This window comes from Saimiri boliviensis, chromosome 11, assembly GCF_048565385.1.
Source record: "Saimiri boliviensis isolate mSaiBol1 chromosome 11, mSaiBol1.pri, whole genome shotgun sequence".
NCBI lineage: Eukaryota > Metazoa > Chordata > Mammalia > Primates > Cebidae > Saimiri > Saimiri boliviensis.
The window spans coordinates 23,517,674-23,530,767 of NC_133459.1; the positions used below are offsets into that span (position 1 = coordinate 23,517,674).

At 44.0% G+C, this 13,094-nt stretch overlaps 1 protein-coding gene across 1 annotated transcript; it reads right to left on the reverse strand.

The window, feature by feature from the left end:
• Positions 1-228: 228 nt before the first annotated feature.
• On the reverse strand, positions 229-12,890 carry SYF2 (SYF2 pre-mRNA splicing factor). The gene is made up of 7 exons (XM_010345433.2): positions 12,792-12,890; positions 12,452-12,559; positions 9,288-9,413; positions 8,051-8,168; positions 7,061-7,151; positions 3,881-3,979; positions 229-980 (listed from the first exon to the last, which is right to left on the reverse strand). Exons 1-7 carry the CDS (start codon positions 12,813-12,815, stop codon positions 815-817), a joined length of 732 nt encoding a protein of 243 aa, XP_010343735.1. The 5' UTR covers positions 12,816-12,890; the 3' UTR covers positions 229-814.
• Between the last annotated feature and the right edge of the window lie 204 nt (positions 12,891-13,094).

Consider the following 13,094-nt stretch of genomic DNA (forward strand, 5'->3'; position numbering starts at 1 on the left):
GTAAGAGTCATGACGGAGAAAGTGGATAGAAGTAAAGATGAAGCAGGATTGCCATTGAGTTGGTAATTGCTGAACAGGGTACTAAGTATATGGGATTCAACAAGGGTACTGAAATTTCCCACAATAAAACGTTCTTTCAGTATTTGTAGAATGGAAGCATGTATGTGTAATATACAAATGTATACATACAAACATGTGTTTTAAATGATACACAAAAAATGTTAGGAATTCTAATCCAAAGCATTTTATTGCTTTTCAAAAAGGGAACTATACATGTTCAGTATCATGAGGGGATAGCTCACTCCTCCCTAACCTTGGTCACAGGCCGCCACAAGGAGGGACTGCTGCAGCCCTCCAGTAGCCACTGCTATCTTCCTCATCACTGTCCTTACCTTTGGAGTCCACAACCCCGAGTGGCTCCTGAGTCTAGACTCTGTCACTGATAGCAACAATGATAGCAACAATGACTGCATCTGATGTATGCTGCTGGCAATCTTAAGCCCAAAATGCTTCAAAGATTGAACAGTCATATACATTTAAAATACATAGAAAAATAATATAATTAGAATGTATACAAAGTAGATTTTTACAAAACAACCTCACTACAAGAAATACATCTTAAATCTAAGCACAAAAATGTGGAAATATACATGGAAGGATATACGTTTAAGAAACGGTATTTTTATTTCTAAATGCTGAGTGAGAAGACATAGACTAAATTCTAGATTACTGATAAAATTTCAAAAAGAACTTGATTTTGCTAGCAGAAATTTTTACCCCATTCTCAAGCTTCTATAAACAGTTCTTGAAGGAATTAGACAGCTGTTCCTCTTTCCAAATTCTGTTTAATTTCAGCCGTGTATTTCCCATAGAATCTTTCAGCTTTCTTGTTGAATTTGGCATTCCTTTCATTAATGTAGTCAATATCTGCATCATCATTATAAGGACGTCTCCGGCTATATTTGTCTCGTTTTTCAATCCTGAGGAAAGAAGAAAATTTACAAAATTCAAAATTGCCTTCTCTTTTGATCTTAATAAGACATCACCAAACAGTTAAGAATAAAATCTAGGCCGGGCACGGTGGCTCAAGCCTGTAATCCCAGCACTTTGGGAGGCCGAGGCGGGTGGATCACAGGATCAAGAGATCGAGACCATCCTGGTCAACATGGTGAAACCCTGTCTCCACTAAAAATACAAAAAAAAAAAAGTAGCTGGGCATGGTGGCACGTGCCTGTAGTCCCAGCTACTCAGGAGGCTGAGGCAGGAGAATTGCCTGAACCCAGGAGGCGGAGGTTGCGGTGAGCCGAGATTGCACCATTGCACTCCAGCCTGGGTAACAAGAGTGAAACTCTGTCTCAAAAAAAAAAAAAAAAAAAAAAAAAAGAATAAAATCTAAGGCCAGGCGCAGTGGCTCAAGCCTGTAATCCCAGCACTTTGGGAGGCCAAGGCGGGTGGATCACGAGGTCAAGAGATCGAGACCATCCTGGTCAACAGGGTGAAACCCTGTCTCTACTATAAATACAAAAAATTAGCTGGGCATGGTGGCGCGTGCCTGTAATCCCAGCTACTCAGGAGGCTGAGGCAGGAGAATTGCCTGAACCCGGGAGGCGGAGGTTGCGGTGAGCCGAGATCGTGCCATTGCACTCCAGCCTGGGTAACAAAAGCGAAACTCCATCTCAAAAAAAAAAAAGAATAAAATCTACATTTAGAATCACACACGTTGTGGGGGCTGGAGGAAGCCAGGCCAGTTTTCATCAAGTTCCAGTTGAAACTGAATTAATGGCGCAACTCAGGATATGAACTGTGAAATCCAGTAAACACAAATTCATCTTCAGATTGCTAAAGCAATGATTCATTGTTGGGAACTCGACTGTACCGAAGCACCACTTAAAAGTAGATAACTATTAGGCCAGGCACTGTGGCTCACACCTGTAATTCCAGCACTTTGGGAGGCCAAGGCGGGCAGATCACCTGAGGTCAGGAGTTTAAGACCAACCTGACCAACATGGAGAAATACAAAATTAGCTGGGCATGGTGGCGTATGCCTGTAATCCCAGCTACTTGGAAGGCTGAGGCAAGAGAACCACTTGAACCTGGGAGGTAGAGGTTGCAGTGAACTGAGATTGCACCATTGCACTCCAGCCTGGGCAGCAAAAGCAAAACTGCATCTCCAAAAAAAAAAGAAGATAACTATTAGCTGGTCATGGTGGCTCATGCCTGTAACCCCAGTAATTATGAAGGACAAGGCCTCCCAAAAGGTCCTTTGGGAGGATCACTTGAGCTCAGGAGTTCCAGACCAGCCTGGACAACACAGAGATTCCATCGCTATAAAAAAATATTTTTAAATACATTTTTTTTTTTTTTTTTTGAGACGGAGTTCTGCTCTTGTTACCCAGGCTGGAGTGCAATGGCGCGATCTCGGCTCACCGCAACCTCCGCCTCCACTCCCGGGTTCAGGCAATTCTTCTGCCTCAAACTCCTCAGTAGCTGGGATTACAGGCACGCGCCACCATGCCCAGCTAATTTTTTGTATTTTTAGTAGAGACGGGGTTTCACCATGTTGACCAGGATGGTCTCAATCTCTTGACCTCGTGATCCACCCGCCTCGGCCTCCCAAAGTGCTGGGATTACAGGCTTGAGCTACTGCACCCGGCTTAAATACATTTTTTAAGAGGATCACTTGAACTTACGAGTTCCAGACCAACCTGGATAACAGAGAGACTCCATCGCTACAAAAAAATTTTTTAATACATTTTTTTAATAAGAAGATAACTATAACAATAATTATATTAAATAGGCTGGGCACAATGGCTCACACCTGTAATCTCAGCACTTTGGGAGGCCGAGGCAGGTGGATCACCTGAGATCAGGAGTTTGGGACCAGCCTCGTCAACATGGCAAAACTGTATCTGTACTAAAAATCCAAAAACTAGCCAAGAGTGGTGGCGGATGCCTGTGGTCCCAACTGCTCAGGAGGTAGCTTGAACCTGAGAGGCAGAGACTGCGGTGAACCGAGATCACGCCACTGCACTCCAGCCTGAGCAACAGAGTGAGACTCCATCTCGAAAAAAAAAAAAAAAACTATATTAAATAACCACAGCTAACACTGTGTGCACAATATGTGCCAGACTTTTTGTTGTTGTTGTTGTTTTGTTTTGTTTTTGACATAGGGTCTCGCTCTGTCACCCAAACTGGAGTGCAGTGGTGCAATCACAGTTCACTGCACCCTTGACCACTTAGACTCAAGTGATCCTCCTGACTGAGTCTCCCAAGCAGCTGGGACTACAGGCACACACCACCAAGCCCAGCTAATTCTTGTATTCTTTTTGTAGTGACAGGGTTTCACCATGTCACCCAGGCTGTTCTCAAACTTCTGGGCTCAAGCGATCCTCCTGCTTCAGTCTCCTAAAGGGCTAGGATTACAGGCAGGAGCCACTATGCCCAGCCCAGACACCATTCTTAATACTTTACATGTATTAACTCCTAATATATTTTCATTCTGCTCTACGTAATAGTAGCCTCTATCAGAATTAAGAAACACAAACATAAGTGAGGAACATTTACTACAATGTTCTTGCTTCTTCAAATCAAACAGAGGAGTGGCTGTTAAGGTCCTTAAAGAAGGATCCTTTTTTTTTTTAGACCTTTCCCCTTTATTTATAACAATTCCATTTCATCAACATTCTGCATCTCCACTCCAAGTCATACATGTTCAACCCATAATTGCTATCCACTCCCAAACCACTACAGATGCATCAGAAATTAGCAAGTGTAATTTATATCTTTTCAATTCATTCTAAGCACGAGATTTAGGTGCATACTCTAAGTGCATTTTGTCACTAAGTATTTACAATGTCAGGCTGCTCTACTGAATACTTACTGTTTTTCCAGATCTATGACCATCCTGTCAATTTCCTCTGTGGAAGGCACATGTGTTCCATGAAGAAGACTATTAGATGTTGGGAAAAACTCTTCTCCACTGAAAAGACAGCAAAATGAACTTATGGGAACACTATAAATGCTCCATTTCAAATGTCAAACGAAACTACCATTCATGATGAGAGAGAAAATATACACATATATTTACTGTGAGATCCTACTTTAATTTTTTTTTTTTTTTTTTTTTTGAGACAGAGTCTTGCTCTGTTGCCCAGGCTGGAGTGAAGCAGCAAGGTCTCAGATCACTGCAACCTCCACCTCCCGAATTCAAGCAATTCTCATACCTCAGCCTTCTAGTATCTGGGATTACAGGCATCCACCACCACACCCGGCTAATTTTTTGTATCTTTAGTAAAGATGAGGTTTCTCCACGTTGGCCAGGCTGGTCTCAAACTCCTGATTTTGTGATCCGCCTGCCTTGCTTCCCAAAGCACTGACTATAGGCGTGAGCCACTGTGCCCAGCCCAATTTTTTTCTTTAAGAAAACACAGGCCCAGTGTGGTGACTCACATATGTATTCCCAGCACTTTGGGAAGTCAAGTCAGGTGGATCATCTGAGGTCAGGAGTTTGAGACCAGCCTGGCCAACATAGCAAAACCCTATCTCTACTAAAAGTACAAAAACTAGCCAGGCATGGTGGCACACACCTGTAGTCCCAGCTACTCAGGAGGCTGAAGCAGGAGCATCACTTGAACCTGGGAGATGGAGACTGCAGTGAGCCAAGATCACCCCACTGCACTCCAGCTTGGGCAACAAAGTAAGACTCTGTCTCAAGAAACAATTTTTTTTAATTAAAAGAATAAAAATATGGCCAAGCACAGTGGCTCATGCCTGGAATCCCAGCATTCTGGGAGGCCAACGTGGGCACATCACCTGAGGTCAGGAGTTTGAGACCAGCCTGGCCAACGTGGTAAAACCCCGTCTCTACTAAAAACACAAAAAAAGTTACAGGCATGGTGGCAGGCACCTTAATCCCAGCTACTTGGGAGGCTGAGGCAGGAGAATCCCTTGAACCTGGGAGGTGGAGGTTGCAGTGAGTTGAGATTGTGCCACTGCACTCCAGCCTGGGCGACAGAGCAAGACTCTGTCTCGCTGGGCACGGTGGCTCAAGCCTGTAATCCCAGCACTTTGGGAGGCCGAGGCGGGTGGATCACAAGGTCAAAAGATCGAGACCATCCTGATCAACATGGTGAAACCCCGTCTCCACTAAAAATACAAAAAATTAGCTGGGCATGGTGGCGCATGCCTGTAATCCCAGCCTACTCAAAAGGCTGAGACAGGAGAATTGCCTGAACCCAGGAGGCGGAGGTTGCGGTGAGCCGAGATCGCGCCATTGCATTCCAGCCTGGGTAACAAGAGCGAAACTCCGTCTCAATAAAAAAAAAAAAAAAAAGACTCTGTCTCAAAAAAAAATTTAAAAATACAAAATTGTTTCAGATCTTATGAGAACTAAGAAAATTTTTTTTAATTTTTTTTAAAAATACAAAATGGAAAGGAACCTAAGACATCATCTTCTCCAACACCTTCATTCTACAGATCAAAGAGCCAACAGGCAGAGGCTCCAGGACTTATCAAAGGTTACAAAGTGCTAGGGACAGAGCTGGGATTAGAGCTCCATCCTGAGGTTATTTTCTTTTCCACTAAAGCAAGCTGGCAAACTACAGCCCACCACCTGTTTATGAACGATTTTAATGGGACACAGCCGCACCCATTCTTTCATGAATCCTCTGCAGCTGCTTTTGCACTGCAGCAGCACAGCTGAGTAGCTGTGACAGAGACTATATGGCCCACAAAGCTGAAAATATTTACTATCTGGTCCTTCACGGAAAAAGTTCACCAACCCCAGCTGGGCGTGGTGGCTCATGCCTGTAATCCCAGCACTTTGGGAAGCTGAAGTGGGTGGATCACCTGAGGTCGGGAGTCTGAGACTAGCCTGACTAACATGGAGAAACCCTCTCTCCTAAAAATACAAAATTAGCTGGGCATGGTGGTGCATGCCTGTAATCCCAGCTACTCGGAAGGCTGAGGCAGGAGAATCGTTTAAACTTAGGAGGCGGAGGTTGTGGTGAGCCAAGATCACATCATCGCACTCCAGCCTGGGCAACAAGAGCCAAACTCCCTCTCAAAAAAAAAAAAAAATCACCAATCCCAGCACTAAAGCATTGTGCCTCCTAAAACAGTAAGTCAGTAACAACTAACTATGACAATCAATCAGCAACCAGCCTTAGAAAAAAACAAAACTACCAGTCTTTAGGAAAAAAAAAAAACAAAAAAACAGGTGATTAATTTAATTGCTGTGAAATAAGCAATAAACAGTGCTGTCAAAACAGAGACCAGGCCTGACACAGTGGCTCAGACCTATGATCTCAACCCTGTGAGAGAGGTCAAAGTGGGAGGATCACTTGAGTCCAGGAGTTCCAGACAGCCTGAGCAACACAGTGAGGCCCCGCCTCTACAAAAAGTTAATTAGCCAGGAATCGTGGCACATGCCTGTAATCCTAGCTACCGGGGAGGCTCATGTGGGAGGACCTCTTGAAGCCACAACTTTGAGGTTACAGTGAGCTATGATGGTGGCAATGCACTCCAGCTTAGGCAACGAGCGAGACCCTGTCTCTTAAAAAAACAACAACAAACAAGAAAGGGCCAGGCACAGTGACTCAGCTGTAATCCCAGCACTTTGGGAGGCCAAGGTGGGCAGATCGCTTGAGGTCAGGAGTTCAAGACCAGCCTGGCCAACATGATGAAACCTCATCTCAGCTAAAAATAGAAAAATTAGGCAGGCATGGTGGTGAGCCCCTGTTATCCCAGCTACTCGGGAGGCTGAGGCAGAAGAATCGCCTGAACCCAGGAGGCGGAGGTCGCAGTGAGCTAAGACCGCACCACTGCACTCCAGCCTGGGTGACAGACCAAGACTCCATCTCAGAAAAAAAAAAAAAAAAACAAGGAAAAAAATCCTGAAAAAACACAGACCATCCTCAGACAGCTCCTAATAACTCATACAGCATTAAAGCATGATTCTATTTATGTACATGTATACACATACACACACACACACACACACACACACACACACACACACACACATACATCCACATCACCTCAGGATGAATAAAGGACTTACTGTTTTTCTCTCAGTCTCTCATATGTTTCCATGTCAGGTTTGATCTGCTTGGTCAACCGATGGTACTGGCGTAACTGGGCAGCAGCATAATCTAAAAACATAAAATGAGAAACAGAGATGATATATTTCCTTCTTTGGACCTTCCTATTGAGAGAAAAATCTTTATTATCCCTTATCCAAAATGCTTGGGATCAGAAGTGTTTTCAATTGTTTCAGATTTTGGAATATCTGTATTATACTTAAATCCAAAATCTGAAATGCTCCAATCAGCATTTCCTTCAACCATCACAGCATCATGCTGACAAACAGTTTTGAATTTTGCAACATTTTGGATTTCAGATTTTCAGACTAGGGATACTCAAATCTGTATGAAGTAACATATGCTCAAAACACTATTGTAAGTATAGCTTCTATCCTGAAGATGCTGACGAACAGACTTTGATAAATTTTACCATCAAGTATTTAGAAACCCAGCTAAGGCCGGGCAGGGTGGTTCACGCCTGTAATCCCAGCACTTTGGGAGGCCGAGGCGGGTGGATCACGAGGTCAAGAAATCGAGATCATCCTGGTCAACATGGTGAAACCCCGTCTCTACCAAAAATACAAAAAATTAGCTGGGCATGGTGGCGTGTGCCTGTAATCCCAGCTACTGAGGAGGCTGAGGCAGGAGAATTGCCTGAACCTGGGAGGCGGAGGTTGTGGTGAGCCGAGATCGTGCCATTGCACTCCAGCCTGCGTAACAAGAGCGAAACTCCATCTCAAAAAAATGAATAAATAAAAAATAAAAGAAACCCAGCTAACTGAAGTACAGCCTTTTTTCATTTCGGTCCTAAGAGACATATTTGTACTTTTCTTGGTCTTGGGCCTCGAAAAGAATATCCCATGAAGGAAGCCAAGAGGCATATCCTTTCTTGAAACCAGAGACAATAAAGGAAATGATTCTCTAACAGCCCAGCCAATAAAGCACAGTTCAATAAAGGTCAATCTGACCTGAAAATCCCAAATCAGGGTTTTTCCTCTTCTTTTTTCTCTCCCATCTTTCTGCATCTTCTGCACTGATCTCCAGCAACTTCACTTTCTCATAATCTTCTCCTCTTGCTGAACATTCCTAAGTAGAAGAAAAAAGCTGATACCTACAATTATGATACAAGCAGTAATTTGATTTACAAAGATCTAATAAATATCAAGCAACACTTTAATAGTTTTTTTTTTGCTGGGCGCGGTGGCTCAAGCCTGTAATCCCAGCACTTTGGGAGGCCAAGGCGGGCGGATCACAAGGTCAAGAGATCGAGACCATCCTGGTCAACATGGTGAAATCCCGTCTCAACTAAAAATACAAAAAAATTAGCTGGGCATGGTGGGGCGTGCCTGTAATCCCAGCTGCTCGGGAGGTTGAGGCAGGAAAATTGCCTGAACCCAGGAGGCGGAGGTTGCAGTGAGCCCAGATCATGCCATTGCACTCCAGCCTGGGTAACAAGAGCAAAACTCCGTCTCAAAAATATAAATAAATAAAAATTTTAAAAAATAAATAAACAAATAAATAAATACTTTTTTTTTTTAAGTTTTTTTTTTTTTTTTTTTTGAGACGGAGTTTCACTCGCTATCTCCCAGGCTGAATTGCAGTGATAAACTCTTAGCTCACAGCAACCTCCACCTCCCAGGTTCAAGGGATTCTCAGTCTCAGCCTCCCAAGCAATTGGGACTACAGGAACACGGCGCCATGCCCAGCTAATTTTTATATTTTTAGTAAAGATGATGTTTCGCCATGTTGGCCAGGCTGGTCTCAAATTTCTGACCTCAAGTGATCCACCTGCCTTGGCCTCCCAAAGTGCTGGGATTACAGGCATGAGCCACTGTACCCAGCCCCTTTAATAATATTTAAAGGAAATTTGGGAATATACTATGGTATATAAGTGAACACATGATATTTATTGAGTGTTTATCAGGTATCAGACCTTGTTTTAAATGTTTTACATGCATTAATTCATTTAATTCATAATTAACTCAAATAATTATTGCTATGGTCCCCATTTTATTGATGAGAAAACAGAAGTACAGAGAAGTTAAATAAACTCACCCAAGGTGTTGCAGCTGGTAACAAGCAGAGCCAGAATTTCAATTCTGGCAGCTTGGCCTAAGAGCCAATGTATTCAACCACTATGTTGTAGTGTCTTGATATAACAGAGTTATGAAATAAATCACTTATGAAGATAGAATAGTTCCTAACCTTTTTCTTTTCTTCTTCCTGTAGTTCCCACTCCAAACGAGCTTTTTTGGCTTCCCAATTCGCAGGTAATTTTAGTCTTTTATCTTCTTCCACAACTTCTTGGTGATTTAATTTACGCGCTTCATTCTAAAATTGTAACGTAAGAAGTGTGTCAGCTAAAACATGAAAATAAATCCAGATACATCTTACCTGCTTTGAGGAGGATCAGGCACGACATATTTAAGGTGACCCCATTTATCCTAAAAGCAATAGAGAGCCATCATGGGATTTTAAGCTAGGGAATAGGTTAACAGGGTATATACATTTTTATGCAGTCAAGGAAAATGTGTTGAGTTGCACTGGTTTGCTGTTCCAGAGCAATAGAGGCTAAAATCAGGTTTGCCTCTACGAGTTGTGTGATCTCTTTTTATTGCATCAGAACAAGGTTTCGAAATATGGGGGAACCATACTATAGTGGCATTTAAGTAGACTTTATTGGGCATTTAATAATATTAAATTGGCAGGGTGAGGTGGCTCATGCCTCTAATCCTAGCACTTTGGGAGGCTGAGGCACTTGAGGTCAGGAGTTCAAGACCAGCCTGGCCAACATGGCAAAATCCCATCTCTACTAAAAATACATAATTAACCAGGCATAGTGGTACACGCCTGTAATCCCAGCTACTCAGGAGGCTGACGCAGGAGAATCGCTTGAACCCAGGAGGCAGAGCTTAAGGTGAGCCAAGATCACACCACTGCACTCTAGCCTGGGTGACAGAGCAAAACTCCATCTCAAAAAAAAAAAAAAGAAAAGAAAAGAATTATAGCACATGCTGTGAAAGACACTCTAACTTCAATTCTTTTTTTTTTTTTTTTTTTTGGAGACAAGAGTCTCACTCTGCTGCCAAAGCCGGAGTGTAGTGAGTGGCACCATCTAAGCTCATTTCAACTTTTGCCTCCGGGATTCAAACAATTCTCATGCCTCAGCCTCCCGAGTAGCTGGGATTACAAGCATGTGCCACAATGCCTGGCTTATTTTTTTGTCTTTTTAGTAGAATGGGGTTTTGCAGTTTGGCCAGGGTGGTGTCAAACTCCTGGACTCAAGTGACCTGCATCCCTCAGCCTCCCAAAGTGCTGGGATTACAGGCGTGAACCACCGCACTGGGCCTCAATTATCTTTTAATCCTAATTCAAGAAAAAAGCCTCAGTTTGGTTTAGAAAATTTAACACCTATCTTCATGCCTCTAATCCTTTCCAAATTCCCCTCCTTTTTAAATATTTTAATAATTTACATTGGCCGGGCGCGGTGGCTCAAGCCTGTAATCCCAGCACTTTGGGAGGCCGAGGCGGGTGGATCACGAGGTCGAGAGATCGAGACCATCCTGGTCAACATGGTGAAACCCCGTCTCTACTAAAAGTGCAAAAAATTAGCTGGGCATGGTGGCACGTGCCTGTAATCCCAGCTACTCAGGAGGCTGAGACAGGAGAATTGCCTGAGCCCAGGAGGCGGAGGTTGCGGTGAGCCGAGATCACGCCATTACACTCCAGCCTGGGTAACAAGGGCGAAACTCCATCTCAAAAAAAAAATAATAATAAAATAAAAAAAATAATTTACATTGACAAATGAAAAATGAAAGGGAACTTTCCATCCATTTGAAGTACCATTTAAGTGTCTTTTTTTTTTTTTTTTTTTTTTGAGCTGAGGTGTTGGGGAGAAGAATCTATTTTTAAATACACTTAATTGCATAAAACCAAAATGAGTATATCATCTTAAGGAAAACTTAAGTTAGACATTTAAACACTTTTTAAGTCATAAGCTGGTGGCATTTTGTCCAGGAAGCCCTGTCTCCTAATTTCCAGACATGTGTTCCTTACACAATCACTCTAATATTTAAGCATGCCTTTTTAATTGTTTATTAACTTTTCCTAGGCAAAGAGAGCTACTCCTCCCAACTACCATCCCTAGTATATTCTTGGGTCTGGAAAAGCCCTCCAATTAAAGACACCAAGAACACACACCTCTGGTCAACAAAGTTCAGTTTGTTGCATAGAAGAGAGCAAACCACAGGGAACCCCATGGGGTTTGAGTGACAGGGTGTTAGGAGGGGCTTATTCCAGGATTTGGGTTTGTATCAGGTGACTGCGGGGAGGGTTAAGGATCTGGATTGGGTACGGTCAGAAAGCAGGGGCATTCTATAATTAGGTATCTTAAATTTTTATACATGAGGCAGGAGTAATGGAGTGAGACTAAAGTTGTATTTGGTAATAACAGTCACTGGTGTTAGCCAGAAGAGAGAGATGTGTGGTCCTTCTTGTGATTTGAAAAGTCTTCTTTGTCTCACTACAACAGTCAGAGTGATTGTGGGATTTTGTGAAACCATGGCCTAGGTGTCAGGTCACTCCATGCTGAAATGGGGGCTGCTTTTCTCTTCCTCTACTGCAACTGCAGCCAGCTATTTGCTGGGCTCTTATCCCTAATACGAATTATCTTTCTTTGCATTTGCCCCCTCTGCTTTAGTTGTCTGATAATAATACACTTTTCAATCAGTAGTTTAGGTGTCACCTATTACATGAGGTACTCCCTGGAGACCTACAAACTGCATGCATCTCTCCTCGGCACTTCCAGGGCACCTAAACATCCGATTCCCTATCAACTGACTGAACTACCACACCGTAGACTTTCAAAGGTTTGCTCATTTTTTTTTTTCTTTTCTTTTTTCTTCTTTTCCCCCAGAAGTCCTAGAGACAGATGATTTTCTTTCCTTCTTCTCAAACAGATTCTGACATAAGATTATTATTTTTTAAATAAAGTGAACCAGATCTCCTACTGACACCATACAAGTTTCTTCCTGTCTCTAGCTCTACGTATTTCCCTAGGTAAAATCAAGAATTTATTAGAATCACAGAGCAGAGAAGTTGTTAGTAATAGAGACGCCCAAACCTAACCCAGATACATTACATTGGATGTGCGCGGGAGGGGGTCTGGAGTGAACAGGTGTATTTTCAAATGTTCTCAGAATGATCCCAATGTGCTGCCAGGGTTGAGTACCACCGGATACGGCTTTCATCTCGGATGATCCGGTTCTGTGGGTCTGTCAGATGCAGTGGTGTGATTTTCTCGCCCCCTCTACAAAAGCGCCTGGCCCTGGCCAAGTGACCGATCTGAGCCGGCCTCCAAGACTACTCACCCGCTTCAGGTGCAGCTCCCGGAATTTGCGCAGTCTCTGTTCGCGCTTCTGAGCGGCCAACTCCGCCGCCGCAGCTGGGGACCCCTCCTTCACGCTGTCCATCAGCACCTGCGGCGAGGAGAACTGGCTTCAGGCAGAGCCGGCTCGGCTTCTCCCGGGACGGCCCAGGCCGAGTCCCCGCCGGCCCCGACAGGCTGGGCCTAGGGCCTCGACCGCCGACTCGACCCCACAGTGTCTGCGCCGACCTGAAGCGAAACTAGACTTCGCCTCCACCTCTCTCCCAAGCCGCTCCCCGGCACCCTCAGCAACAAAACCCCCGGTGTAGGGTCGTCGAACTCACCTCCGATGCAGCGACAGCCGCCATCGCAACCTCTCTTCCCACTTCCGGCAACAACACAGAGCACTTCCGCCAGCCTTCAGACAACCAGGCCGATTCGTATTGAAGACTATTATAAGCCCCGCCCCTTCCGGGCGGCCTCCGGAAGTTGGAACCGTTTTAGCTGTGGAACGTTTTGGGTTGTACAGGGTCTTGCGCCGCCGCGGAAAGCAGCTGGGGCAAGGACGGGTAGATGAGTCGCCAAGAAAAGTGTCGGGAAAAGCTCAGAATCGGACAGCTAGGAAGAAATGACCAAAAGGACCCTGG